General features: G+C 47.4%; 1 protein-coding gene across 1 annotated transcript in view; it reads right to left on the bottom strand.

Annotated features, from left to right (window-relative positions):
* Positions 1-4,794: 4,794 nt before the first annotated feature.
* Positions 4,795-26,192, bottom strand: part of KIF13B (kinesin family member 13B) — a gene marked incomplete at its 5' end in the record, with an annotated part of 153,814 nt that continues 132,416 nt past the window's right edge. Inside the window, 5 exons of the mRNA XM_084261969.1 lie at positions 4,795-5,152; positions 7,221-8,241; positions 9,844-9,906; positions 23,427-23,560; positions 24,959-25,076. Of these exons, the coding sequence (XP_084118095.1) occupies positions 4,857-5,152; positions 7,221-8,241; positions 9,844-9,906; positions 23,427-23,560; positions 24,959-25,076 (1,632 nt within the window). The 3' untranslated portion in view covers positions 4,795-4,856. The remainder of the gene's footprint in view (positions 5,153-7,220; positions 8,242-9,843; positions 9,907-23,426; positions 23,561-24,958; positions 25,077-26,192) is intronic.

Raw genomic sequence — 26,192 nt, 5'->3', positions numbered from 1 at the left:
ACCCTCTACATTTACAGAAATCAACAGAACGAGCTGGAAAAGGCTCTGGAGACACGGTGGGTGTTGGTGAGCACAGCAGGAGGAGCAGCACCCAAAGACAAGGATGGCTGGAGGCGAGGGGACCGCGCTGGCTCACACCCTGCGAGGTGGAGGAGCCGTGCTCCAAGCACTATCATCAGCTTCAGAATCGGTTTGGCAGGGGAAAGCCAGGGGGGAGAGCAGCTGCCTTCTCCTACCCAACACACATGGCTCCTCTGGAGCAGGCAAGGACTGGGAAGTGTCTCCAAGCATCCCATGATGGGTTTAAGGAGCCCCAGCCCACATCCCCACTCTCTCTGCTGTTTGGGTGCCGAAGCCAGACGGCTCAGCCAGGCTGTGCCAGGCGCAGCTGAGCTGGGGGCTCACAGCAGGCAGCGGCGGTCGAGCCTTTCTTGGGGGTACACCAGTGGTTTAGGAGGAAGGTGGAGAATGCAGAAACCCAAGGGAGGCTGGATAAAGGAGATTCAGGAACAAGACAGTTATCTGTGACCCCCAGCGCCGGGGTACTGCGTAGTGTGACCGGCCTGCGCCTCAGCGGGATCTTCCTGTCCTGGGAGGCGGCCGGTAGGAAATCCAGCCCCTGCTGCCGCTGCTGGCGCAGGGATAAGGCACTGCGGAACCCAAACGTCTTGTGCAAAGACCTGGCAGCGCCAGCGTAAGGACCACACAAGCATCGGCACAGAAGAGACTCCGCGACAGCTCTGTGGCAGCGCAAACTGGGCTGTACAACACCCACGCTCCTTCCGGGCAGCTTTTCCTGACTGATTGGAAGGAACAGTGTGAGGGGGTTATTGGTTCCTAGGAGAGCAAAGGGGTGTTGACCGTCCCACTTCATGAGCAGCAATAGGGAGCTTCTGCCTTGCCTGCTGATAACACCGCTGGCTTAAGGACTTGGGCAGTACCAGCACGCAGAACTGTCTCGTTTTCCTCAACTAAACATCATTAAACAGGAAAGAGCCAAGGCCCTTGAACTGGAGAGGTAATCTCTTGGACATGGAGATCAAAAGACCATGAGAGAGCTGAGTTTAAGACAGGAAATAAAGGTCTTGGCTTGGTTTGAGAAAAACCCCAAAAAGTTCCTTGAAATACTATTATTCTCCTGGCTGCCCTGGAGCAAACACAACTCTGCAGAGCCTTGTGCAGAGGAAGGGACCTGCAGAGCCACTGATGGGTTCCAACCATCACATTTCCTACCCACCAACACACTGTTCTATGCCCAGAATCCGAGATCCACCCGTGGGTCAGGGTTACAGAGCGCAAGTTTGCGCCGCCGAGCAGACACAGACGAGACACTCGCTGCAAATCACAGTTCCTGCATTAAATATTCTTCTTCCCTGTATAAAGTGCATGAAAATCTTGGAAAATATGCATAGCTATCACCACCCCAGCCTCAGTTGCTGGGTGGTTCCAGTTAGGAGCACCTCCTCCTTTATGCTGTGTGTAGAGTTTCTCTAACATCATCCATTACCACAAATGAGTATTACTTTCGTTACGGCTTTAAACTGGTTTCAGGTTAGTTGGCTTGGCTGGTGCAAAGAGCGGATGGCTTTGAGAAGAGGGATGCGTACTCGCTGTGCCAAAATCTTGGGAAGTATCTTTAGAAGAAGCCTCAGGTGCCCAGGAAAGCTGTGGTGAGCAGAAGGGAACAGGAGATGTCCTCTAAGAACGTCTGTCCTCATGGCCGAGTTCGAGGTGTCATTCGGCTTTCTGGAGCTTAAGGCATGGTGTGGATGGCTTTGTTTTTGGGGGCAGGCATCAGGGTGGGATTTGAGCAGAGGTTTAGTTTCAGAAGTCAAACAAGATGGTCAAGCCATGAGCTATGAGTAAAATCCTCCAAAATCCTTGGCTTTTTAAGATCCTCCCTCCTCCAAAGCCAAGCAGGCACCTCTGCCACCAGCACCCCTTCGTCACACCAACCATCCTCTGAAGGTTCAACCCCCACCAGCCGTGTTTAGGACGTTTGCTTCCAGGACAATTCAAGCTGGAAGCTGGCATTGAACATGTCATATCCACCCCACACTCCAGGACCCTCTACATATGCACAGCATGGTTTTGAGACACAAACCAAAGGCAGGTGGAGGAGGAAATAAATCCACCCAGCACCAGTGGGCTGCAGCCTCCAACCACGTGCTCCAGATGTGCAGCCACTGAAATCCGTCCTCACATGGTTGGAACTGTAGTACAACCACAACTGGAGGAATTTATAGCAGGTAGTATAAATAGCAAACTCTTAACCCAACCACCTTGGGCTTGGACCCTTCTGCTCCTGTGACTTTGACACCCTGGCATCGGTCCCACAGAATTCCAGGCTTCAGAGACGGCGGTGCAAGAAAAGAGGCTTCAAAAGGACTTGGAGACCTTCTTCCCTTTTATCTCCCCCCCAAGAGGGGCCACCTAGCACACAGTAAGGATGTTTTCAAGATATCCCTAAATCCAGTAAATGAAATGCTGAGACTAAACCAACAGCCATTGGTCCAGGGGTGGTTTCCCATCGGCTATCTTCCTGCAGCATGCCAGAACAAAGTGCAATTAGAAAAATGGGCGAGATGGATCTCAGAAAACTTAGAAGGCAGTTGAAGAGACATCATATTCATTAACGGGTGGTCTTTCATCAGCAAGACTCATCATACCCCACGTCATTTTGTTGCATCGTCTATAAAACCCGCTCCCATTTCAAACACCAGGATTTCAGCATCCGAATTCTTCACTATGAAGCTTCTCCCATCGTCTTGGCTTGAGCGGACAGGAGCTTCGTGCAAAGGAAAAAGGAGGATAAAACTGTACACTAAAAAATAGCTTCCAAAGCTGCTCTGTACATTTTGTATTAAAATTCCTTTATGGACATTTAGGAAAGGCTGGAAGTAGTTATCCAAAAGCTGAATGGATACACAAATCCCTGGCAGCACTGCACTGTGACCCAGCCCACTTCTTTCTGCTACAGATTAGTTGCTATTTTAATTTTATTCCTTCTGCATAAAGTGATATTAATTACAGTAAATCAGCATAATTAGCTCCTTCCCTAAGCAGCCCTATCTCCTTCGACGACAATGTATCTTTCCCTTGGACCTCACGAACCAGATGGCTAAGGCACTTGGAGACACCGACGGGCGGCGAGTAGATACGTGTTGAAGTGAAACCATGAATTCAGCATTCTAAATATTCCCTGTGCAGATAAACCACCGATCACTCGGGCTGTCCAGCCCCTGTGTGATGAACAAACAAGATGTAAACAGCTCAGAACAGAAAAGTCTGGGACCTTTCTTGATGTGTTAGCCAATGAGTGTGTACGCTGATAGTATGTACACGTGTGCGTGGGGGGTGTGTATGTATCTCCACACATCCAGTAATACACCACGGGCAGTTAAAAACTAGCAAGGGCTACCAAAAATGAAATCAAATTGTACAAAAGCCAGCCCACTCCTCCCAGTTTTAAGAGAGAGCTTCTTAAGTTTTTGGGGGTAAGCCTCCTGCTCAGTAGGGTTGGGTTTTGTGCCCTGCTGGGATGGTTCGGCCGGCGATGGAGGCACCTCCTCTTTGGACTGATGGTTGGTACGGTGGTAGTGGAGCTCCTCCGTGCAACGTCAGGTGGTGGATGATTGTGAAGCGCAAACGTTTCACGTTTTTAAACAATAAATAAAAATAAATAGACTGGATGAAGCCCGTTACAAGGCCAGCAACCCTCTGCTTTGCATAACTGGTAAGAATCCAAGTGTCTCCAAAAGCTGGGTGGGAACATGGAAGCACCAGAGCACTGATTATCTCTGCAAGCATCCCCTCGGCCCGTGTGGCAGAACCCATGAGAAGAAGGTCCTGCCACTTTGGGGCAAGCGAGAAGAGGACATCTCATCATGACCAAGTTGGATGGGGTCCTGAGCAACCTTGTGTAGCTCCAGGCCTGGAGGTTGGTGGCCCTGCCTGTGGCAGGGGGTGGAACACTGTGATCCTTAGGGTCCCTTCCAACCCAGCCCAGTCTGGGATTCTATGGCAAGAATGAACGTTAAGTAGATTGGGCAGCAGATCTGCTGATCCCTACAAGCTCATTCCCAAAAAGGCATCCCAAATTTGCTGATCCCTAATGAGAAGGGATCAAAAAAATATTTCTGGGCAGGTCATGGGCCTTCTCCTGTTCCCAAAAACTGGAAGGACTGTGCCGATTTCCACAGAAAGGACAGAGGGACAACAGGGCAGTAATCAAAGCGGGCACTGGTCCCAGGTCACATCACTACAGAGCTGATGCTTTTTTAAATAAAGGGGGAGGTTGGGGAGTTCTTTATATCCAAATAAAGTTTGACAGCCACTTCTCCACCTGTCTGGAATTGTTCTACCTTGCCCTTTCACCATGTATGACATGATATGGGCACGGCCCTTGCAGAACAAGAAATAAACCATTATTTTGGGGAGGGCTGTTGGTGTCAGTTGGGGTTTGTTTTTAGAATCACCAGTCGCACAGAGGGAAGCACCAGTGCACGGGCAGCAGGTGGTAGCTACTGGAAAGCCAGCCCATAATTTGAACTATCCAAAAGGTGGAAGAGAACGGAGGTTCCACTGCACCCACCACCGCCGGAGCTTCCACCGGCTGCCATCAGTCATACCCCTGAGGCATTGCAATTAGGAACAGGAAACAAAGGGCATAGATCCAGCACCGTGACAAGGCAAGGAATTAATACGTCAATCACCCAAAGCAGAGGGACAACCCCCCCCCAAAAAAACCCCTTCATTAGTGTTTGCCACAAGCTAGAAGTACACACGGTTGGTTTAGCCTCCCCAAGCTAGAAGACCTGCGTCATGCCGTGGTTGCTGCAGTGAGTAGGGCTGCCTCAGTTTGCCCAGGATTTCCTGTTCTCCATGTTTTTCTGGCTCCTCTCCAGTCGTAGTGTGGATCCTCCTTCTGATTTTGCCAGGGCTGTGAGGGAAGCCAGGTTGGAGGCTGAGCCAGAGAAGTTGCCGCTCCTCCTGTTCTCGGTGGCGGCGGCTCCTCCTTGTAACCTCAACCCGGCGCTGCGCCGTCGCGCTGGTCCCGTGGCCTTTTTAACCCTGCCAGGCTTCACAAGTAATCCATAGCCTGGGTTGCATCTGAAATATTGCTTCCCTCCAATCGAGCCGTCGTTCTTACCTTGGACAAGAAGAGAAAGAAAGATGATGGGGAAAAATGGCTTTTACTGGGTGCAGGTGGGGTGCTGGTAGGACACTGGAAGAAGAAAGCAAGAAGAAAAGAGTCAACCAGTTCCCTACAAATACACTAGGAACACCCAGGAGGAGGGAGCACTATGGGCACTAGAGGACAAAGCCAAATGGAAGACCAATCTACTTACTGGGATATAAAAGAAGTCTTCCACTGAGTAGCCTTCCCAGAGGAGTGAAGAAAAACCCCACATCACCTGGTTTTATAGCTGAACCTGATAAAACTGTGAGATTAATTTCTGTACTGAAAGGTTTCTCAGATATTGGCACAGGCTGCCCAATGATACAACAGCTTTTGAAGTGACATAAGGGCATCCCTTTTGTTTTACAGGTGTTTCATCCTCACTACCATCACCACTGTGTTGGCTATATATTATACTCTCACATGTCCAAGGACTTGGACTTCTTCCCCTGTCTGCAGCATGACAGAGACACAAGTTTGTGACTCTGTTTCCCAAGGGAAGCTCCAGATGTGTCAGAAGCCAGATCTGCTCCAACACATCAGGGAGTTAATCCTTCTGGAAACAGAAGGGGGGTAAAAAAATATCCAGGAACATCAGCAGTCGAGTCCTCAACAGACCAAGAGTCTCGTGGCCACTCGACTATCACGGATGGCAAAGCTGATGCTTACTGGGTGTGTGCAAACAGGCTGGAAGAAGCAGCACTGGGACCACAGCAGACAGACAAGGAGGGAAGGTGCCTTTACAAAACTGAAACCAATCTGCAAATACGTATTTCAATTTTTTAATATATTTTTTTTAAAGTAAGGCATGAATTCAGGCCTGAGAATCAAGTCTACAACTTCCTAAGAGATTAAAAGCTACGGTTTGCTCCCTGGGATGGTGAACTCCAAACTGGTTTCTGTTCCCAGCTGCAAGCACACCAGCCTGTTTAGCTTTTATGAGTGCACCGTGTGGCAGGAAGATAACTGCTCATTTAACGGGAGCTCTGGATCCCTGACACAGGATTTATCTTGGTGAACAGCTCCAATCCCAGGGAAGCATGCGGCAGAGATGAGCCTGGGCAACTCCCTGGGACGTGCTGATTCCCCAAACAGAGCCTGCACTGCAGACCTGGAATGCTACAGTTCCGTTAAAAGGATTGAAATAAGGAGCTTTATGTGCCCTTGGTAAACGAAACCCTCTTACTATCAAAGGCAGTGGTATCTCCTGCTTGTCTCTTGAATTTTCCCCTGCTTTTCCCCCAGTCCTGCCTAATCTTGGAGAAAATGAGTGCCATGAAAGTGGACGTGAACCTGCAGAGGAAAGGGGTTATGAAGCCTGGGGCTCTGGCAGAGAACAGACACCAGCTATCACAGAATCCTGGAACGTTAGGAGCTGGAAGGGACCTTGAAAAACCATTGAGTACAACCCCCCTGCCAGAGCAGGGTCACTCAGACTAAATCACACAGGAACACATCCAGCTGGGTTTGAATGTCTCCAGAGAAGGAGACTCCACAACCTCTCTGGGCAGCCTGGCCCAGGGCTCTGTCACCCTCACAGGGACAAAGTTCCTCCTGACATTCCCATGGAGCTTCCTCTGCTCCAGCTGCACCCGCTGCCCCTTGTCCTGTCGCTGCCACCCCTGAGCAGAGCCTGGCTCCAGCCTCCTGACTCTCACCCTTTATATACTTAAAAGCATTAATAAGCTCACCCCTCAGTCTCCTCTTCTCCAAGATGAGGAGAAATCTTTGGACAAGGGGCATCTCCTTTGCCTACATTCTCACTGAGCTGCACTGCAAAAACAACCCCAAGTCCTCCGCCCACTGCAAGAAGCCAACGAGGTGGCTGAGGAGGGACCCGCTTCGGCCAGCAGTCAGTGAGACTGGATTTACAAATACAGACTGGGAAAAGATGACAGCCCAGAAGGATCTTTTCTATTTCCCTCCTCAAGCTGTGCCCAGTAAAGGCTGATGGACACTGCCTGCTCAGGAAACAGTGTTAAAACAAACACAGACACACTGTCTGTCTGCTGTGCGCTCGGTCCGGAGAGTATTTTACCTGAAGGTAAATCCAGTTCAACGCCAACCCATGTTCCCTCTTGGAAGTCTGTGGGCCCAATATATCTAACTGTGCCCGTCTTATTCGCTCCAACCGTGACATATTCTCCTTCTTTCAGCCATTCAGGAATTTCATTGGCATCTTCAGAATCAGAAATCACCTCCAGTTTTTCTTCCACCGTCTCCGCTCCGTTATGGTTCAATCCATGGGCAGCGGATGTGGTCTTATCTTCTCGCTGCTCTTCTGTGCTTAGAGAACATGTGGGATCTGCATCCAACATGCTTGTGAAGGACTTCAGTTCTGATGTCTTGACTTTCTGGATTTTGAAGGGGGAGGCTGCAACGCTGGGCTGGGACAAGTGGTCAGGGTGAATCTGTGGTCTGGGAAACCCCAGTTCTGAAGACCCAGAGACCATTTCTTTTCTCCTAGCTTGTCCTGCTGATTCCACCGATTGTTTGGCTAACGACTCCTTCTTTGGAGTGGAGGTAGAAAGAAAGGGTTTTGCATCACTGGCTACAGAGGCATCGTTTGCTGGCTCGCTCCGAGTCACGGGAGACGTGCAAGGTTTTGATTTCAAAGTGCCATTTCCATTCACTTCAGTGCTGTCTTTAGGTCTTGCCTGAGCACTTGGAGGGCTGAAGGTGGGTAGACTCTCTCTCTTGGTACTGAGACAGCCTTCTGAAGAACTGTCTGAGTGTCCTGGGATGTCAGAAGAAGAGACCTGAGCCACAGCAGGAGCTGGGAAGTCACTCACCGCAGGCATCTGACCTCCTGGTTGAGCCACAGCATCACTTCCCGCTGCAAGGGCTTCAGAAAGGGTGGCAGTGGAGACACTATGAGAAAAGTATCCACTGGAGGCTTCGCTCAGAGGACTTGGAGGTCCTTCCTGGGAGTCCTGTGCTTGCGTGTCTCCCGTGGGCTGCTGCAAAGGCACTTTGGGTGTCTTTTCCAAACTCTTGTCCACCTCAGATGTCTGCACTGAAGTTTCCAATGGCTGTTTCCCTACTTCCTCTCGACTGAGCTGAAACAGAAGAGGATAGAGACTGTGGAACTCTGTTATCCACAATATCTGGGCTAAAAAGATAGATACAAGGTCTCTGGGAAGCACAAAGGCCTTCAGTTTATCTAAATCCCTGTGCAGCTGCAATCTCCCCAAGATGCAAGCCGATCCCAAGTCAGCTTTGCAAACCTGGTAGGACTGTCAGCTCGTTCCTTCCATTAATAAGAAAAGTGTCGCCGACAAGAAATACGTCCCCCAATATTTACTGAGAAATTATTTATATTACAGGAACGGTCATTTGCTGTTTGAATAGCAGGATTTATACGAAATGTGAAACAGCCATGATCTATAAGTCTCTCTCCGTTATTTGGCTTAACTCTCTGGCTTGATAAATCATCCCTCTCCAACTAAACTGTCATTTGTGTCCCCGTTTCCAAACGCCATTCCCACCCCGACGCCGCCAGCGCCACGCGCTTTCAGAGTACGAAATTAACGGCACCTCGCGAGATTAACAGCCCATTTTTGTGATGTATTTCTTGGCTGCAAAGTTTACTAAACCTGATAGATCGATACCTTTTGCCAGCACATGTACTCTAAAAGATTAGGATGTCTCTAAATCTCTTTGGGAGGGAGGAGGCTGCTAATATGAAGGGGGAAAAGAGTTGTGGGGGGACGGTGGATTTGTACGTAGCCTGTCTTAAGGTTTACAGAATCACAAGGTTGGAAAAGACCTTTAAGATCATTAAGTCCAACCGTTCCCATCCTATGCTAAACCATATCCCTAAGTACCTGATCTACCCAACGTTCTGGGGTCTATCCCATCTAGTTTTAAGTGTCTCAAACAATGGGATTTTCACCTTACTCCGAAGCGCCTTTTCCGCTGGAAACGCAAGCGGCATTTGAAGAAAGAGGGATTTGAGTGAGATTCCAGGGATTTCACAACCAAAGGCTAGCGTGCTATTGCTAAGTGAAATATAACAAAGAAGAGTTCTTTGAAACACTCCCATGGATTAAAGGCATTATTTTTAGCTACGGACAGGACGGTGTACGTACAGGCTCGAGAGCTCTTTCTTTGGGTTTTCCCTTTTAAGCCTTCAGACAACACCCCTTTTGCTAAGACAATAAAAACCCAGTGGTAAAAAGCTGATTTTCTAGGTGCAAGACTGAAGTTCTGTTGAACTGTGGGAGATCGTTGGGTCTATTTTCTCCCTGGCTTAGCAAGAGCCTTTTTTTTTTTCACACGGATACCATGGATCGGCTAGAAACGTAGAATTGAGAAATAAGCTCAACACTTGGAATAACAGACACATTCTGTTTATAGAAAGTGTTGGAGTCTAGCAATTTGCCTTTTAAAGCAGAAAAACAGCTCCTTCTTTTTTTTTCCTTTTCTCTAGTTAACCGCTAATGCAAGCGGATGATTAACCAGCCTTTCAAATATAAAAGCAACAGAAGTGGAGATTTTTAACCAGGACCTAAGAAAACACAGCATCAAGCACTATGTTTCTTCATCTTGCAGAAGCAGACCAGCTTTGAAGGAGCTAATCCAGTAGCTGCTCTGGTCACCCCTGGTTTCCAGGCATTCGAATATGGAAATGGAACCGTCGCGCCCTGGGATGCGCTTACCTGTTTTATCTTCGCAGCGCTGACGTCAAGGCTGGCAGACTGAACCATGATTCGTGGGACAGCCTGCAGGAATGAAAGCAAACAGAGGATCATTCACTTAAAGGATCACAGAATCACAGCATCATAGGGGTTGGAAGGGACCTTGAGAGATCATCAGGTCCAACCCCCTGCCAAAGCTGGGTCCCTAGGACAGGTCAGTGTCCAGATGGGGCTGGAATCTCTCCAGAGAAGGAGACTCCACACCCCCTGGGCAGCCTGTCCCAGGGCTCCCTCACCCTCACCGGGAAGAAGTTCTTCCCCAGATTGGTGGGGAACTCCCTGTGCTCCAACTTGAGGCCATCGCCCCTTGTCCTGTACCCACAGTCACTGAGGAGGCTGCCCATATCCTCCTGTGTCCCACCCTTCAGGTATTTATAAACATTAATAAGATTCCCAAACATGGTCGAACCAGCAACTGTTAAAACTGGTGTTAGGAAGGTTGGGACAGCAAACAAACCTTTGCCACGGGAGGACAGAGCATTGCTATTGTATTGCATTCTGATGGCACACTGAAGGGGTAAAAACCTTGAGCAAAGGACCCCGGATTTTAACACATGAGCATTACAAATTCACAGTGTATGAAGTTTTCTTTTATGCAGTCGGTCACAGAATCACAAGGTTGGAAAAGCCCTTTAAGATCATCAAGTCCAACCATTCCCGTCCTATACTGACCCAGATCTCTCAGCACCTCATCTCCCCCCTGTTAAACTCCCCCAGGGGTGGGGACTCAGCCCCCTCCCTGGGCAGCCTGTGCCACAGCCCCACAACTCTGCCAGGGAAGAACTTTGCCCTCCCAGCTCAGCTGACCCTGCCCTGGGGCAGCTTGAGCCCATTGCCCCTTGTCCCATCTCCTGTCCCCTGGCTGAAGAGACCATCGCCCACCTCTCTAGAACCTCCTTTTACGTTCTATGTCCTTCTTGAGCTGAGGGTCCCAGAACTGGACACAATACTCCAGGTGTGGTCTCAACAGGGCAGAGCAGAGGGGAAAATGACCTCTCTAGACCTACTAACCACCCCCTTCTAATATACCCCAGGATGCCATCGACTTTCTTGGCCATGAGGGCACAGTGCTGGTCATGGGCATCCTGCTGTCCCCCAGGTCCCTCTCACCTACGCTGCTATACTGGTACCCGGGGTTGTTCCTCCTTGGATGCTAGACCCTACACTTCCCCTTGCTATATTTCATTAAACTTCTCCTCACCCAGCTCTCCAGCCTGTCCTGATGACATGTCCAATCTTTTACATTACAGCTTTGAAATACAATGGTAACAGCAAACTGTGACACTTGACTATAGACCTTCTGTTGAGCTGTCAACCTGGGCTGTCGCGCTGTTGATGCAGGAGCGACAGGGACCACCAGTTCAACAGAGAACCTTGGGAAAAGGAAGTATGAACAGAGCAGGAACATCTCTCTTTAGCACTGCTATATGATGCCCTACAAATCCAGGCTGATGCTACCAGGGAAAGAGCTGTTTCAGGGTGACACAATTTGGGAGCAGCCTGCTTTTTGCTTTTCTCCAAGGGACTTGAGAACTCCTCCTTGTAGAAATACACAGGCAGAGCTCATCTCCCAGACAGCTATTTCCAGAATTCAGCAATCTGTTCAAAGAACTGAGCCTCTTCCATGTGAAGAGAGAGCAACTCTTCTCTCACATCCTTCCTAAGGGCAGGAATTTGACTAACCCCATCCCAAAAATAAACGAACAAGGCAGGATCAAAAACAGCTATTACTTATTTTTATCCAAGGATTCCCAAGCATTAAATAAAAATGTGGTTGTCCAAAGTGAAAAATAGACAAAAAACCCCAACAGCTTCACAGTGGATCAAAAAAAGTTGTTATTATTAAATACTACTATTTATAATAATAATTAAACCACCAATTTCTGTAAGGAAAGTGAAAGAGAAGAGCTCTGCTCTTGTCTTTAAACTTACTAATTGCAAGTACACCGGTGAGGTGGGGTTCAGAGGAAACTGGCTCTACTCCAGGTGCCCAAGGGATTAGTATTTTGAGCTCTTTACTATGAGACGTACTCCAGGAAGCAGAGGGTCACCCAAATCAGAACAAATCAATGAAGCCTAAAAATAAACACAGCTTCGGGGCTCATGATGCAGCGGTTTTCAGACACCTCGTACTCCAGAACCTCAGCTTCCTTTGGAATAAGGTGGCAATCTTCTAAAGCAAAAGTATTAACCTAAAGAAGGTGTAGTACTGACTTGTGATCAGGTCCAGAGATAACTCAGAGCCACTGAGGTGCAATGAGGGCTCTGACTCGTCCCAAGTATTAACTCAGACATTCAGGGTATCATCTCGATTCTCCTGACAGTCAAGTGTTTCACTGTAACAAAGACTGCAGAGGAGAGGGATTAACTTTCTTATGAGAAAACCCTGCAAATTTTAGGTTTAATCGAGGCTTATCAGTGTGTTAAAGGGAACAGAGTACTTGGCAGAACACTTAGCCTCTCCTCTCCAACCATCTTGGAACCATGGGTTGGTCCATCTCTCAGGAGTGCAAAGCCAAGCTATTAAGTATCACCTTTAAAATGAAAGAAATATCTGTAGTCACAAGGCATTTGGGCTAATCCCTAGGCAGGGGCTTACACAGCACTCCAAACCTTTTGCAGAGGTGCAGCTGAACTTCAGCAAGAAGCCAAGACTCTCGAATCCAGATTATCCCAGTTAACTATCTCCATGGTCCAACGCTAAAAGCACCACAGGTTGGCATCGCAGAAAGATCACGTGAAGGAAAAACACTGTCCCTATTGCTTCCACACTACTGTCTGTGACCTGGTGCAGCAGCAGAAACAGCCTTTATTCAGCAGCACTTCTATCAGGAGGTACAGCCAGCTCCAGGCTCTTGTGATGGCATCTTAACACAACTTGAGCTTCTTGCCCTGTTTTCTCCCAGAGTTTGTCACCTCTGGGAAGTGCTCTGAGACCTAGCAGCATTATCCAGAGAGGACCTGGGGTTCTGGTGGTTGAGAAACTTAACATGAGCCAGCAGTGGCTCTTGCAGCTCAGAAGGGTGATGGTATCCTGGGCTCCATCAGAAGAGGGATGGCAGCAGGGACAGGGAGGGGATTGTCCCTCTCTGCTCTGCCCTGGGGAGGCCCCAGCTGGAGTCCTGTGTCCAGAGCTGGGGCCCAACACAAGGAAGATGTGGGATTGTTGGAGAGGGTTCAGAGGAGGCCAAGAAGATGATCAGAGGGCTGGAGCAGCTCCCCTATGGAGAGAGGCTGAGGGAGCTGGGCTGGGTCAGCCTGGAGAAGAGAAGGCTGTGGGGGGACCTCACTGCAGCCTTCCCGTCCCTGAAGGGAACAGAGAAACAGGAGGGGAATGGGCTTGTTAAAGGGCAGAGACTGGCAGGACAAGGGGGATGGAGTGAAGCTGGAGGAGGGAAGGGGGAGAGGAGAGACTGGGTGGAAGTTCTTTGCAGAGAGAGTGGTGAGGGGCTGGAAGGAGCTGCCCAGAGAGGGGGTGGGTGCCCCATCCCTGGGGGTGTTCAAGGCCAGGTTGGCTGGGGCCCTGGGCAACCCTGTGTAGCTCCAGGCCTGGAGGTTGGTGTCCCTGCCTGTGGCAGGGGGTTGGAGCTCTGTGGTCCTTGGGGTCCCTTCCAACCCAGACCAGCCTGTGATTCTATGATTCTATGATAAGCACTCAGCATGGGAATAAGAAAAAGTATTTAAAGATATTTCTGTTCCTTTGATTTCCTTTCTCTCCCCTTAAAACAAACGAACAGAGGAAAATAGTCTCTCTTTGTTTTATCTCCAGCAAACCTTCATCTTACAGCATGCAAATCCATGAAATCTAAAACTCCAGTTGATAGCAAACAGCAAAAGAAATAAACCCGTTACACTTTAATCATTCCTCATCGAGTTTTTCTCCTGAAAGGATGACAAATCTCAAAGCTACAATCACTTTGCCAAGCAATGTTTAGAAAAAAAAAAGCAATTATGAGAAGTGGCACTTGCCCAACTCTGGTGTTGACAAGAAACAGACGGGCAGAAACACCCTCATTGGGGTAAGCAAGGGAACTAAACCAGATCTTTGTTAGGAAAGGGAGTTGAGAGATGTGCAGGAGGGGTGGGATACTGAAAGCGATGTGTTGGGACTATCTGTGAAGGCATTTACTGGATGAAAAGTCTTTCTGAATTGAGAGCCAAATCCTGTCTTTAAATGTTTGAAGATAACAACAGCTAAACTAGATGTATATATTTACCCAAAGGCAAAACGTGACCTTCTTCCAGTGATAACTTTTGGCACTGTTCTTCAACCAAGCTGACAAAATATGGAGTAAGAGAGAACATGAAAGCAACTCGCTTTCAAGCACCGTTAGATCTTTGCAGAAGAAAAATTGTCTTTTTCTCCAGGGCTGCTGCTTTGGGCAGTGAGTTTAGGAGGATTTCTAAGAGCTCGTGTGTTTTCTCGGTGGGTGGGAGGTCAGTTTGCACATACGCTGAGGTGATCAAAGGCCATGTAGTTACTAGTGAGTAGCATAACCTGGAGACAACTCAGTATGTTGGTGAGCTTGAACAGGCAGATGTGTCTCACTCACCTTATAGAAGCACCATGATCAATCCAAAATGAATGCTATGTAGAGACCTGAACAGACTGGACCAATGGGCTGAGACCAACGGATTGAGGTTCAACAATACCAAGGGCAGAGTCCTGCCCATGGGCCATACTGACCCCAAGCAGCGCTACAGGCTGGGGGCAGAGTTGCTGGGGAGAAGGACCTGAGGGTGTTGGGGGACTGGGACTGCCCAGGAGCCAGCAGTGTGCCCGGGGGGCCAGGAAGGCCAAGGGCATCCTGGCTTGTGTCAGAGCCAGCGTGGCCAAAGGGCCAGGGTAGGGATTGTGCCCCTGAACTGGGCATGGGGAGGCTTCACCTCCAGTGCTGGGTCCAGTTCTGGGCTCCTCACCATCAGAAGGACAGGGAGGTCCCGGAGCAAGTCCAGAGAAGGGCAACCAGGCTGGGGAAGGGGCTGGAGGGCAAATCCTCTGAGGAGCAGCTGAGGGAGCTGGGGGTGTTGAGCCTGGAGAAGAGGAGGCTGAGGGGAGCCCTTCTCCCCACCTCCCCTGCCCTGCCAGGAGGGTGCAGAGAGGTGGGCGATGGTCTCTGCAGCCAGGGGCCAGGAGCTGGGACAAGGGGCAATGGGCTGAAGCTGCCCCAGGGCAGGGTCAGCTCAGCTGGGAGGGCAAAGTTCTTCCCTGGCAGAGTTGTGGGGCTGTGGCACAGGCTGCCCAGGGAGGGGGCTGAGTCCCCAGCCCTGGGGGTGTTTAACAGGGGGGAGATGAGGTGCTGAGAGATCTGGGTCAGCACAGGACAGGGACGGTTGGAGTCCATGATCTTTAAAGGGCTTTTCCAACCTGGTGGTTCTGTGATTCTGTATTAGGTATATATAATGGTGACCTCTTCAACAAGCTCAGAAAACCATGTGTGGTATTCCCATGTCATTGAATACTTTGGAAATGCCTCTGGCAATAGGGACTGACGACTTCAGTACAAAGCCTTTCGACCTTATGTCACTGGGTGAAAATCCTTCAGTGCTAACACCCTGTATGCAGAAAGTTCAGCACCAGTTAACAGGCCAGTCTGGACCAGCACATACAAGAATTGTCCTCCAAGCTCCAGAAATGGGTCTAGCCAAGGTTACAGCTGATGCAATCCTAAAAGGGCGTTGTCAGAAAACATCCTACCACTGGGACCTGTACTATTCAATACATTCATTGATGAGCTGGATGAGGGAATAGAGCATACAGTCAGCACGTTTGCTGAAGACACAAACCTGGGAGAGGTGGATGACACACCAGAGGGTTGTGCTGCCAATCGGCAAGGCTTCGACAGGCTGGAGAGCTGGGCAGGGAGAAGTTTAATGAGATTTAACAAGGGCAAGTGCAGGGTCTTGCATCTGGGGAAGGACAACCCCAGGTACCAGTTGGGGACTGGGCTGTTGGAGAGCAGTGTGAGAGGGACCTGGGAGTCCTGGGGGACAGCAGGATGCCCGTGACCAGCAATGTGCCCTCCTGAATTTAATGTACCATGTGAATTTAAGGAGAAACTTTTAAAGAGAAACATTTTCCATGTGAGGGTGACAGAGCCCTGGGACAGGCTGCCCAGAATGGTTGTGGAGTCTCCTTCTCTGGAGACATTCAAAGCTGCCTGGATGTGTTCCTGTGTGATTTAGTCTGGGTGATCCTGCTGTGGCAGGGGGGTGGGACTAGATGATCTTTTGAGGTCCCTTCCAACTCCTAACATTCTGGGATTCCACTGCTCTTGTCTTAGCTTTCCCATCCACGGATTGGAATGACTGAGCTCAAGAACTGTCACACTGACAGTATTACGTTCACATCACCATTTAAAAGCAGCTATCAGACACTTCTGCAGTAGGGCACAACAGTAGCTTCCTTAAATGTAGATTTAAATCAGTTTTGAGAACTTGGGATACTTTCACAAGATGTACGTGGCAGTAAGAATTCTGAATCCCCTTCACCATAGCCCAAAAAGTTGAATTAACTTTAAAAAGGTCTCCCATTAAAAGCACACCCCCCAAATACTCCTCCCTGCCCTCAATTTTAAACTCATTTTCAAGTCATTAATCATTCAAATCTCCTGCATGGCAAAAAGGATCTGGAACGTAGTATGAGTTTGTTGTTTTGTTGGTATTTGTTTGTCTTCTTCTCTAAAGAGAAGAAGAATTCTAAAATATGAACCCAAACACCTCTTTTCCCACCTGCTGTACGTGGAACATTTCAGCCTGTAATAATACTTCTGAATTCCACACTTTTTAATATACTTCATGGAAAATTAACCACACTGTTTTCTATGCAGTTAAATGACTTTGTTCCTGGGTCCAGGAAGATTAAAAAGGGTAATTCAGAACCATTTCCAAGTTGGTTCACAGAATCATAGGGGTTGGAAGGGACATCCAGAGCTCATCAGGTCCAACCCCCTGCCAAAGCAGGGTCCCTAGGACAGGGCGCACAGGGCGGCGTCCAGACGGGGCTGGAATCTCTCCAGAGAAGGAGACTCCACACCCCCTGGGCAGCCTGTCCCAGGGCTCCCTCACCCTCACTGAGAAGAAGTTCTTCCCCACATTGGGGGGAACTCCCTGTGCTCCAACTTGAGCCCATCGCCCCTTGTCCTGTCCCCACAGACACTGAGCAGAGGCTGCCCATGGACCCCTGTGTCCCACCCTTCAGCTATTGATACCCATTGATCAGATCCCCTCTGGGGCTTCTTCTCTCCAGACTGAACAGCCCCAGCTCCCTCAGCCTTTCCTCACAGGGGAGATGCTTAATCCACTTACCAAATTGGTCAGAGGAACCTGCTTCTCCCACAGCAATGTCAAAAACCCAAGAAACTGAAATTTAATATGTACATTTTTAATGCCAGCACCCACAATGCCCTAAAATGTGATTACACGGGCAGTTCTTGGAGATCAACAGGGTCATAAGGTAAAGGACAGTAATTCTGCTTGGTGCACACTACGAGAGCCTCGGCACGTTAATAAAGGAGACAGGCTTCAAGAGCATGTATGTAATATAATTAAGCACAGACAGATGAAACTCTGATTCTCCATCCACCTGCATATTTTACCCAAGTATTTTAAACTATTTCCCCTCAGCACTAAGGGTTGGCAAGGCATTAAATCTCACACACCAAGCTTTTTAAAGAAGTGACTAGGAGAATAAAGAGCAATTCCAGCAATCCAAAAAGGGTTTCAACTGGTGGCGCTTTTTTTATTATTTACAGGCTACTGGCAATTAATTTAAAGGCATCAGATAATGAGGAAAAGGGGCATTTTCTAACTTAAAAGTATATAAGCAGCTTCATCAGAAACCAATCTTTTAGGTACATAAACAGCTTCATCGGAAGCCGTTCTGCTAGTTACATAAAGAATCCTATTATGCCAAATTAATTCAATCTAACTAATTAGAGAGCAGGAAGTTCTTTCAATTATTTTATGTGCTGTCTGAGAAACACACTTGAATACGAAAGCAGATTTCATTAATTGCGGTTCATTATTCTCCAGATTAGTTACTAAACTTGCATCAGAAGGTCAAAGACAGCAATTTTGTTCGCTGCCACCACCTTGACTGGAATGTCTCTGCATTTCTGAATCGCAGGCAACCACCAGCCACAAACAAAACCAGCACTGGGGAAAGACTGTTTTGTTATAGATAACTTTTATACATGCTGGCTTTGAGGTTAAAACCTAAGCAGTGGTGTGTGACTGGAAGAAAAAGGGGATAAAATTTGAAAAAAAAAGAAGGAAAAAAGGTATTTTCAGAGTAGGAGATCAGAATTTCTCCCTCCTGTTTACTCACAAAGGATTAGAGTTGGTAATGTACCCACTTGGAGAGAGAAGTGGTCACAATGGACTTCACTTCGGTTGGGAAAAGGTTAAGTACAGCTCCCTTGGAAATGATGCTTGAAGGCACTAAAATCAACTTAGCTGTTAAGATCTTGCTTGCAAGGGACAACAAAACAAAGCTGATGCTTTTAGCAGAGACACACAGCCATCTAACCCTGCTAATTTAACCATGAGATACCAGAGAGTTACTGCAACAGTTGGGGCTTACTACAAGAGTTAGGGCAGCCATCTAGTTCAGGATGGTTCACCAGCATTTGTCCAGAATGGGTTTTAATGGCATGAGATAATTAAGTACTTTCAAATAATCATAGAATAATAGAATGCAATTGGGTTGGAAGGAACCTTCAAAGGCCATCTAGTCCCACCCCATGCAACAGTGAGCAGGGACATCTTCACACTAGAGCAGGTCATTCAGATCCCCATCAAGCCTGACCTTGAATGTCTCCAGGGATGGGGCCTCCACCACACTTCTGGGCAAGCTGTGCCAGTGACCCACCACCCTCAGAGGGAAGAACTTTGTCCTAAAATCCAACCTAAATATCCCATTTTCTAGTTTAAACCATCACCCCTCATTCCATCGCTCCATGCCCTTGGGAACAGTTCTTGTCAGCTTCCTACAGGCACCTCTCAGGGACTGGAAGGGGCTATAAGGTCCCCCCAGAGCCTTCCCTTCTCCACGCTGAACCAGCCCAGCTCTCCCAGCCTGGCTTCACAGCAGAGCTGCTCCAGCCCTTGGATCACTTTTGTGGCCTCCTCTGGACACACTCCAAGAGGTCCATGTCCTTGTGCTGAGGACTCCAGAGCTGGACACAGCACTCCAGGTAAGGTCTCCCCAGAGCAGAGCAGAGCAGAGCAGAGCAGAGCAGAGGGACAGAATCCCCTCTCTAACTGCTGGCCACACGCCTGTGGATGTAGCCCAGATGCATCATTGTATTGTACAGGTCTGCACTGAAAAGGGAGCCTGACGAAGACTTTGGCAATTCTCTTTCACACTGTAGTTCTTTGATGAACCAGGAGAAAGCAATAACCTGATCCATTTAGCTTTTTGGCATTTTTGTTCCAAAACCTATTACTACAGCCCTGCTTGTTTGCTTTCAGCCAGGGAAGGAGAACTGAGATCTTTCCCTTTGTTTTGTAAAGCATTCCTCTAGTTATTTCTATTCATCAACCAAGCTCTCCCAATTTATTGTTTCCAGCAACAAAAGTCCATCAGTTCCCAGTTAGGGGTCAAGTCCCTTTGCAATTACAGCTGAAAAACCCTTTTGGTTTCCACTCCTCTGTAAACATTTTGTAGCTCACCACATCCTCTCACCTCATGAGGTTCATTTACATCCCCGCCACTGTGTGTGGAAGTTTTATTCCTCCACATAACTAAAACCATATCAAGGTTGGACTTGATGATCTTAAAGGTCTTTGCCAACCTTGTGATTCTGTGAAGACATATTCTGTATTTTCTGAGGTTAAAAACATCCTTTTTGGTGTCCTCACTGTTGTAGTTTACTATGCTTATGCAAGAATTCCTAGCTTGCCATCTTGCTCCAGCAGGTTAGTGATAAGGTGTTAAAACTGATAGCCAAACAGTGACCCCCCACCCAGCACCCCCATCATCCCCTGATTGTGACAGCCATTCATCACAACCACCATTTAAATTCTTCTGGCTGCATCTGCATCACCAGGACATTATAAAGAGCAAGAAAGATCAGACATGTGATATTTAGGATCTGAAAACTGGCTGTTGTGTTTTTGCCCCAGCTGAGAGCTGAGCACCAGGCAGCAGCTTGTTCTTTAAAAGGGAGGGGGTGGGGGGGGGGAGTTGAGGGAGGAGGGAGAAGGAAGGAAAAGGGAAAAAACTCCAAACCAAGGAACCAAAACATTGCAGGGCAGTTTACTGGAATGGGAGAAAGAGAGATGTAACAAGAATAACAGGACTTTATAGCAAAATATATGGAACTGGTGACACACAATGCAGTGTCTCACTGAACCGCACAGCTCAGGCTGTCCCCAAACCCACTTGTCCTGGAGCTGCCTGCTCCTTCCCCGCAACAGCCCCCCTTTTATGCTGAACATGACATAATAGGCATGGAATACCCCCTTTGGACAGTTCAGGTCACCTGTTCTGGCTGTGTCCCCTCCCTTCTCATTAGCAGGGAAATATGATCAACTGAAAAGTCCTTGATTGCTTGAGAACAACTAGAAACATCCCTGTGTTATCAGCACTGCTTTCATCCTGACTCTCAACCACGGCATTCCACACCCTATTAGAATAGAAATTAACTCCATCCTAGCTGAAACCAGGACACTGGCCTTGTTGCAACAGGGCATATTTATTCCTTGCACTGCACAGAAAGAACTGCAGCTAATTCTGTAGCAGTTCCTTTAATTTCTGCTCCCTTTTCCATGCAAGGTGCTCGATAACAAGAGCGAAGAAGCTCTGTTTCCTTACTGACAAGGTCCACAAAGAGTACCTATAACCCTCCCAAACCAGAGGGGTGTATCTGTAATACAACTGACTTATTCCTAGTACAAAACTAAAAGTGGGAAATTTGAATTTCACGTTTTCAGTTTGTTATACAGATCCAGTGGCTGTGGAAAAATTTAGGTTGCTCTCCAGTGCAACCGAGTATTAAACCATCACACATTTCCTTTTATATATTAGTTTATATAATTCTGTGTATATATATATATTAAAAATATATATTACATGTCTATTATATATCATTATATGTATTTTATATTAGGTTACATAATTGTTATAGTCTATATGATTCTGTGATATCATATTTATATATAATATAATGCATAAATTATAAAATGTCTAATTTATATATAATATATACGGTATGAAAAAGACAGGGATCTCCTGGAGAGAGTCCAGCAAAGGGCTACAAGGATGATTAAAGGCCTGGAGCATCTCCCCTGTGAGGAAAGGCTGAGTGAGCTGGTGCTGTTCAGCCAGGAGAGAAGAAGCCTGAGAGGGGATCTGATCAATGGTTATCAACAGCTGAAGGGTGGGACACAGGGGGCCATGGGCAGCCTCTGCTCAGTGTCTGTGGGGACAGGACAAGGGGCGATGGGCTCAAGTTGGAGCCCAGGGAGTTCCCCACCAATCTGGGGAAGAACTTCTTCCCAGAGAGGGTGAGGGAGCCCTGGGACAGGCTGCCCAGGGGGTGTGGAGTCTCCTTCTCTGGAGAGATTCCAGCCTTGTCTGGACACCAACCTGTGTGCCCTGTCCTAGGGACCCTGCTTTGGCAGGGGGTTGGACCCCATGAGCTCTGGAGGTCCTTTCCAACCTGTGAGTCTGTGGTAATATAGAATTTATATATAATATCATATATTAGTTTAGTTGTTTGGGTTTTTTTAAGAACAAAGCAGAAACAGCATTTTCCCTCCAATTAAAAATTCCTGCGAGCATGATCTGATTAACTTGAGTTTCCAGAGTAATCCATAATATAAATTAAGGTCTCTCTAAATAGATGCCTTTGCAGTTTACAAACTGACTGCAAGACAATGCAAGAGTGATCTGATCAGGAGGAAGGAGTGGGAACAGGTGGTTAGACTAGAGGCAGGAAATTAGGCCTCATTTCTAATCTCAGCCCTGATCGATTCAGTAAGATGACTTCAAGAAGTTGTGAAAGGCTCTTGCTGCAACTGTAAGGAGTGCCTATTTGCATCTTTTGACACCCAAATGCCTTTAAGAAAGCCCCTGTCTTAACTGTAATTCTCCAAATTGCATACATGAGTCAAGTGATAGGATTCCAGCCTCAGCACTAAGGCTGCTGGAAGCAAATGGCAACGTGGGAACTTAAAGCATTCAATAATCCAGGAGTAAAATTAGTTCCTTTTATGGAACCTTTTCCTTTTATTCTCTGTAGAGAGTAAAACCATAGTAAAACTAAAAATAATTTGAATCTGCCTTGCTTCTGTTTGTGCTAGGTCTGTCATAAATTACTTTCAAAGATATTAACTTGTTAATTGTAGTTAATTTAGTCTATTTAATATTTCACCTTACTTCTAGGACAAAACACCTTCCTGTAAACCTCAGGCAGAGTTACAAAGCCAAGTTCAGTTATAGCCAACAATGGAGCACATTCTTCCCTCTGAGGGTGGTGAGGCCCTGACACAGGGTGCCCAGGGAGGTGGTGGCTGCCCCCACCCTGGAGGTGTTCAAGGCTGCGTTGGATGGGGCCTTGAGCAGCCTGTGCTGGTGAGAGGTGTCCCAGCCCATGGCAGGGGGTTGGGACTGGATGATTTTTAAGGTCCCTTCCAGCCCTCACCATTCTAGGATTCTATGAAAACATTTGTCTGCTCATTAAGAGGTACAGAAAGGTCCAAGTTGCCAGGTAATGTGCTTCCAGAACTCCAGAGAAGTGGATGAGACAGCAGCAGAGCGGATGGTTAACAAAGCATGGACACAATGGACTCCAACAAACTTTTTAACAAGTGAGATCTGGTTCCAGATTTAACTTCATACCAGTGTCTTGAATCTTCCAGACTCAATTTCTACAGGGCTGCTCCTTTATAAATAAACTACAGGCTCTCAAATAACGGAGAAATTGTTATTTATAATGAGATTCTGTATTTCCTCTGTTTCCTTTTTAAAAGGCAGCAGTGTCTTCTAGTCTGCTCAACAGTCCATTAGCTACTGCTTAGAGCCCAGAAGCCAACTCTGGAGCAGGCAGAGGTTTTGCAGGAGAGCATCCAAAAAAGAACAAACCAAACAAATACTTCCCTGACACATGGCATAGAGCAGGGAATGAAGAGAAGCAACTGCCCTAAGTACAGAGCAGATCATAAATGGTGACATGAGCTGGAGTGAGGTGGGAGGGGGAGTGTGTGTGGGGAATGGTGTATGAAATAACGAATTAAAAATAGAATTACATTTTCTACTTGGCAATACACAAACAACACTAAGTGCACTTCATAAATTTTACTATTGTTGCTGCAAGGAGTATTACCATAAATCACACTGGTAGCATACTTGGCACTTCTAAAAAGCCAAGTGGGCTGAGTGTATCCATAAGTTTAAACAGCTCCACTATCCCTGGACAGACCAGAGGGGAAATGCATTGCAAGGCTTTACTATGACTAAAAGCATGGTTTGCACTGCACCAGGGTATAAAATAGCACTCACCAATATTACTGCACAGCCTCTTTCATTATTTTTTTACCTGTTGTGCAAGAGGAGAGGTCTGCCTGCCCTTTTTCTCATCTCGAACAGGGAAGAGAGACTTCAACAGCTTTGGCATCTGAGGCACAAAGGACTTGACAGGGTTCAGATAGGAAGCAGCAAGGCTACCAATACCTGTTGGAAAAATTAAAAGAAATAAATAAGAAGAGTTGTTACACTTTGGGGAAAGGAAAAACAAAGGAACCCCAAGTCAAACTCCCTTAAAAACATTACAAAACTGGTATCATTTTCATGTAAGATGACATTTTCCAGCTCTCAAAGCATTAGCCAACAAAAAGCACTGAATGCTTGCTCCCCCCTTGAAAGGGACCTGTGAATCTGGGTAGGTCTGAACATCTGTGGCCTTGGTATACAGGAATTTTTTTTCATTGCATGGTAGGAAAAAGCTTCCTGTTTGGAAAAGCTTAAATGCTTTGTAACCTGGAGAAGCAAGGGGGGAAAGATCAGCAAAGTTGAAAAGGGTTGTCCACATAGGACACAATTTTAACACCTATTACAAAACTTACAAGAAATATAAGATAACAAAATTCAAGTTATGAAAAAACAAAAAGTTAGGGGCATTCAGCTGTCTTTACCCACCCTGCCTTTCTTTTCTTACCACTCCCCTTGAGAAAACCCAGACAGACCTATGAAACATCACTACTGTACTTGTCTGTGTGCTTGGTTACACGTCAGGCACACCAGCTGTAAAATCATAGAATGTGTTAGGTGGGAAGGGACCTTTAAAGCCATCTGGTCCCACTCCCTGCAGTGAGCAGGGACATCTTCACTACAGCAGAGTGCTCAGAGCCCCAACCACCCTGACCTTGAATGTCTCCAGTGATGGGGCCTCCAACACCTCTCTGGGCAACCTGTGACAGTGATCCACCACCCTTATATTGAAGAATCACAGAACCACAGAATGTTAGGGGTTGGAAGGGACCTCAAAAGATCATCTAGTCCAACCCTGCTGCCAGAGTAGGAACTTTTCTCTAATACCCTACCTACATCTCCCCTTTTCCAGTTTAACCCATCCCCCCTCGTCCCATCGCTCCATACCCTTGGGAACAGTCCTTCCCCAGCTTACCTACAGGCACCTTTCAGTGAGTGAAAGGGGCTATAAGGTCCAAAATAATCCCTGTGATTCCTGTGTTGCTTATTTTCTCAGACCTGAGCAGCCTCACCATCTTTGCTGGTTTACTCACGTAACAAAAAGCACTTCCAGAGCCCAGCTATCTTTTGGCTTTAGAAATTGAGCTCCTGAGATAAGACTGCACCTTCAGAAAGCTTGAACCACGTGGCATTTAGCAGAACTAGGAACAGAAATAATGGAAAGGCTAATTGGAATAAACTAGAGTCTGAGAAGCTTTGCCACAACTGCTAAATATTCACGTTGAGGGAACTACATTAACATCACACTGGAGAAGTTTCTGGGCATCTCTGAAAGCAGCTCAGCTTTACCTGATGTTCAGGAGCTGGGGTGACTTCACTCCATTTGTAGGAGAGCTGTGTCAGCTTTAGGAAAGCCCTTACCTGGATCAGGAGAGTGGTTCTGCTGCCCAGGGCTTGGCAGAGAGGTACGAGAAGGACTAATGCCTCTACTGGAATTCGTAGCACCTTGGGATACATCTTGCTGACTCTCCCATCGGCCCTAGAAGCAAAAGATAAAGGAAAAAAAAAAGGTTTAATATTCTTCAACATCAACACACCAGCAAGAGCATGGCAATCCCTGCATATCATGCCAGCCCACACAGCCCCTTCGCGATGTTCCGAATGTGGAGAGCTGAGGAAAGACCCATCCCCAGAGGCACTTTTTTAGTGGAAACACCCAAATCCTGCAAAGATAAGCACCCTCAGCATCAAGGCACAGAAAAAGCCTGCTCAGGTTTTAAAGCTGCATTCCTCTCAGTTGCATGGCTGTGTTTTGGAAGCTGAGTGATTTACCACCAGGTGACCCTAAAATAGTACTGCCTGCCCTCAAACTCCTAAATATCTGGTGTATTTATTCTGGTGAAGTCTGGATGTAGAGTGTCAGAGGGAAGGGACAAGGACAGACCGAGCTCTGAACATGAAAAGAAATAGGACCTTAGACCTAATGGCTGGATATTAGTGTCTGGGGTCAGAGAATTGATGAGCTGATCGGATCAAGAGGAAGCAACTGTAGTACAATAGTTTTTCTAACAGCCTGGAAAAGAGAGAGATGCAGCACACAACAAGAAGCTGTGGATACCAGAAGCCAAGGAAAAGGTTAAGTGAAGACAGGTTAGAGTTTTGACACAGAGAAGATGAAACATGGTGATTTTCAGACCTGCAAGAGCCTCAGTGTAGATGAGGTAGGAAGAAGGCAGTAGGCCATCTGCCTTCCCAAGGTCTCAGGGTCCAACAGTTGGGTTTTCACATGGATTACATGGGGGTTACACACCGTTTTGCATGTGGAATGCCACTTCTCTCACTTTTACAAAAGTCCACTGTGGTTCTGTGTCTTTCATCTCAACTTTACAGGTCACAGACTGGCTCTTGGCTAACAGAGAGCATCTCCAAGCTAGCATTTCACACCAGTGCATGAGTGTCACGAATCTACATGGCCAAATCACTTTCTCCTAACTCTAGCATCCTGATACATAAAACAGTTTATGGACTTGCCTGCAAAGATTACACTAAGTGCCTGGCCAGAGGATGCCTCTGCTGAAAGTTTCCTGTGGGTAGAAGACAGTGTATTGCTCCACCAGACTGAGCACCATGTGCAGATCTGAAAGGCAGGCACTGA

Source organism: Gallinula chloropus (assembly GCF_964237585.1).
Source record: "Gallinula chloropus genome assembly, chromosome: 3".
In the NCBI taxonomy this organism is placed as follows: Eukaryota; Metazoa; Chordata; class Aves; order Gruiformes; family Rallidae; genus Gallinula; species Gallinula chloropus.
Note: the sequence above shows the minus strand (reverse complement) of the source record. Positions and strands in the feature narration are given on the sequence as shown.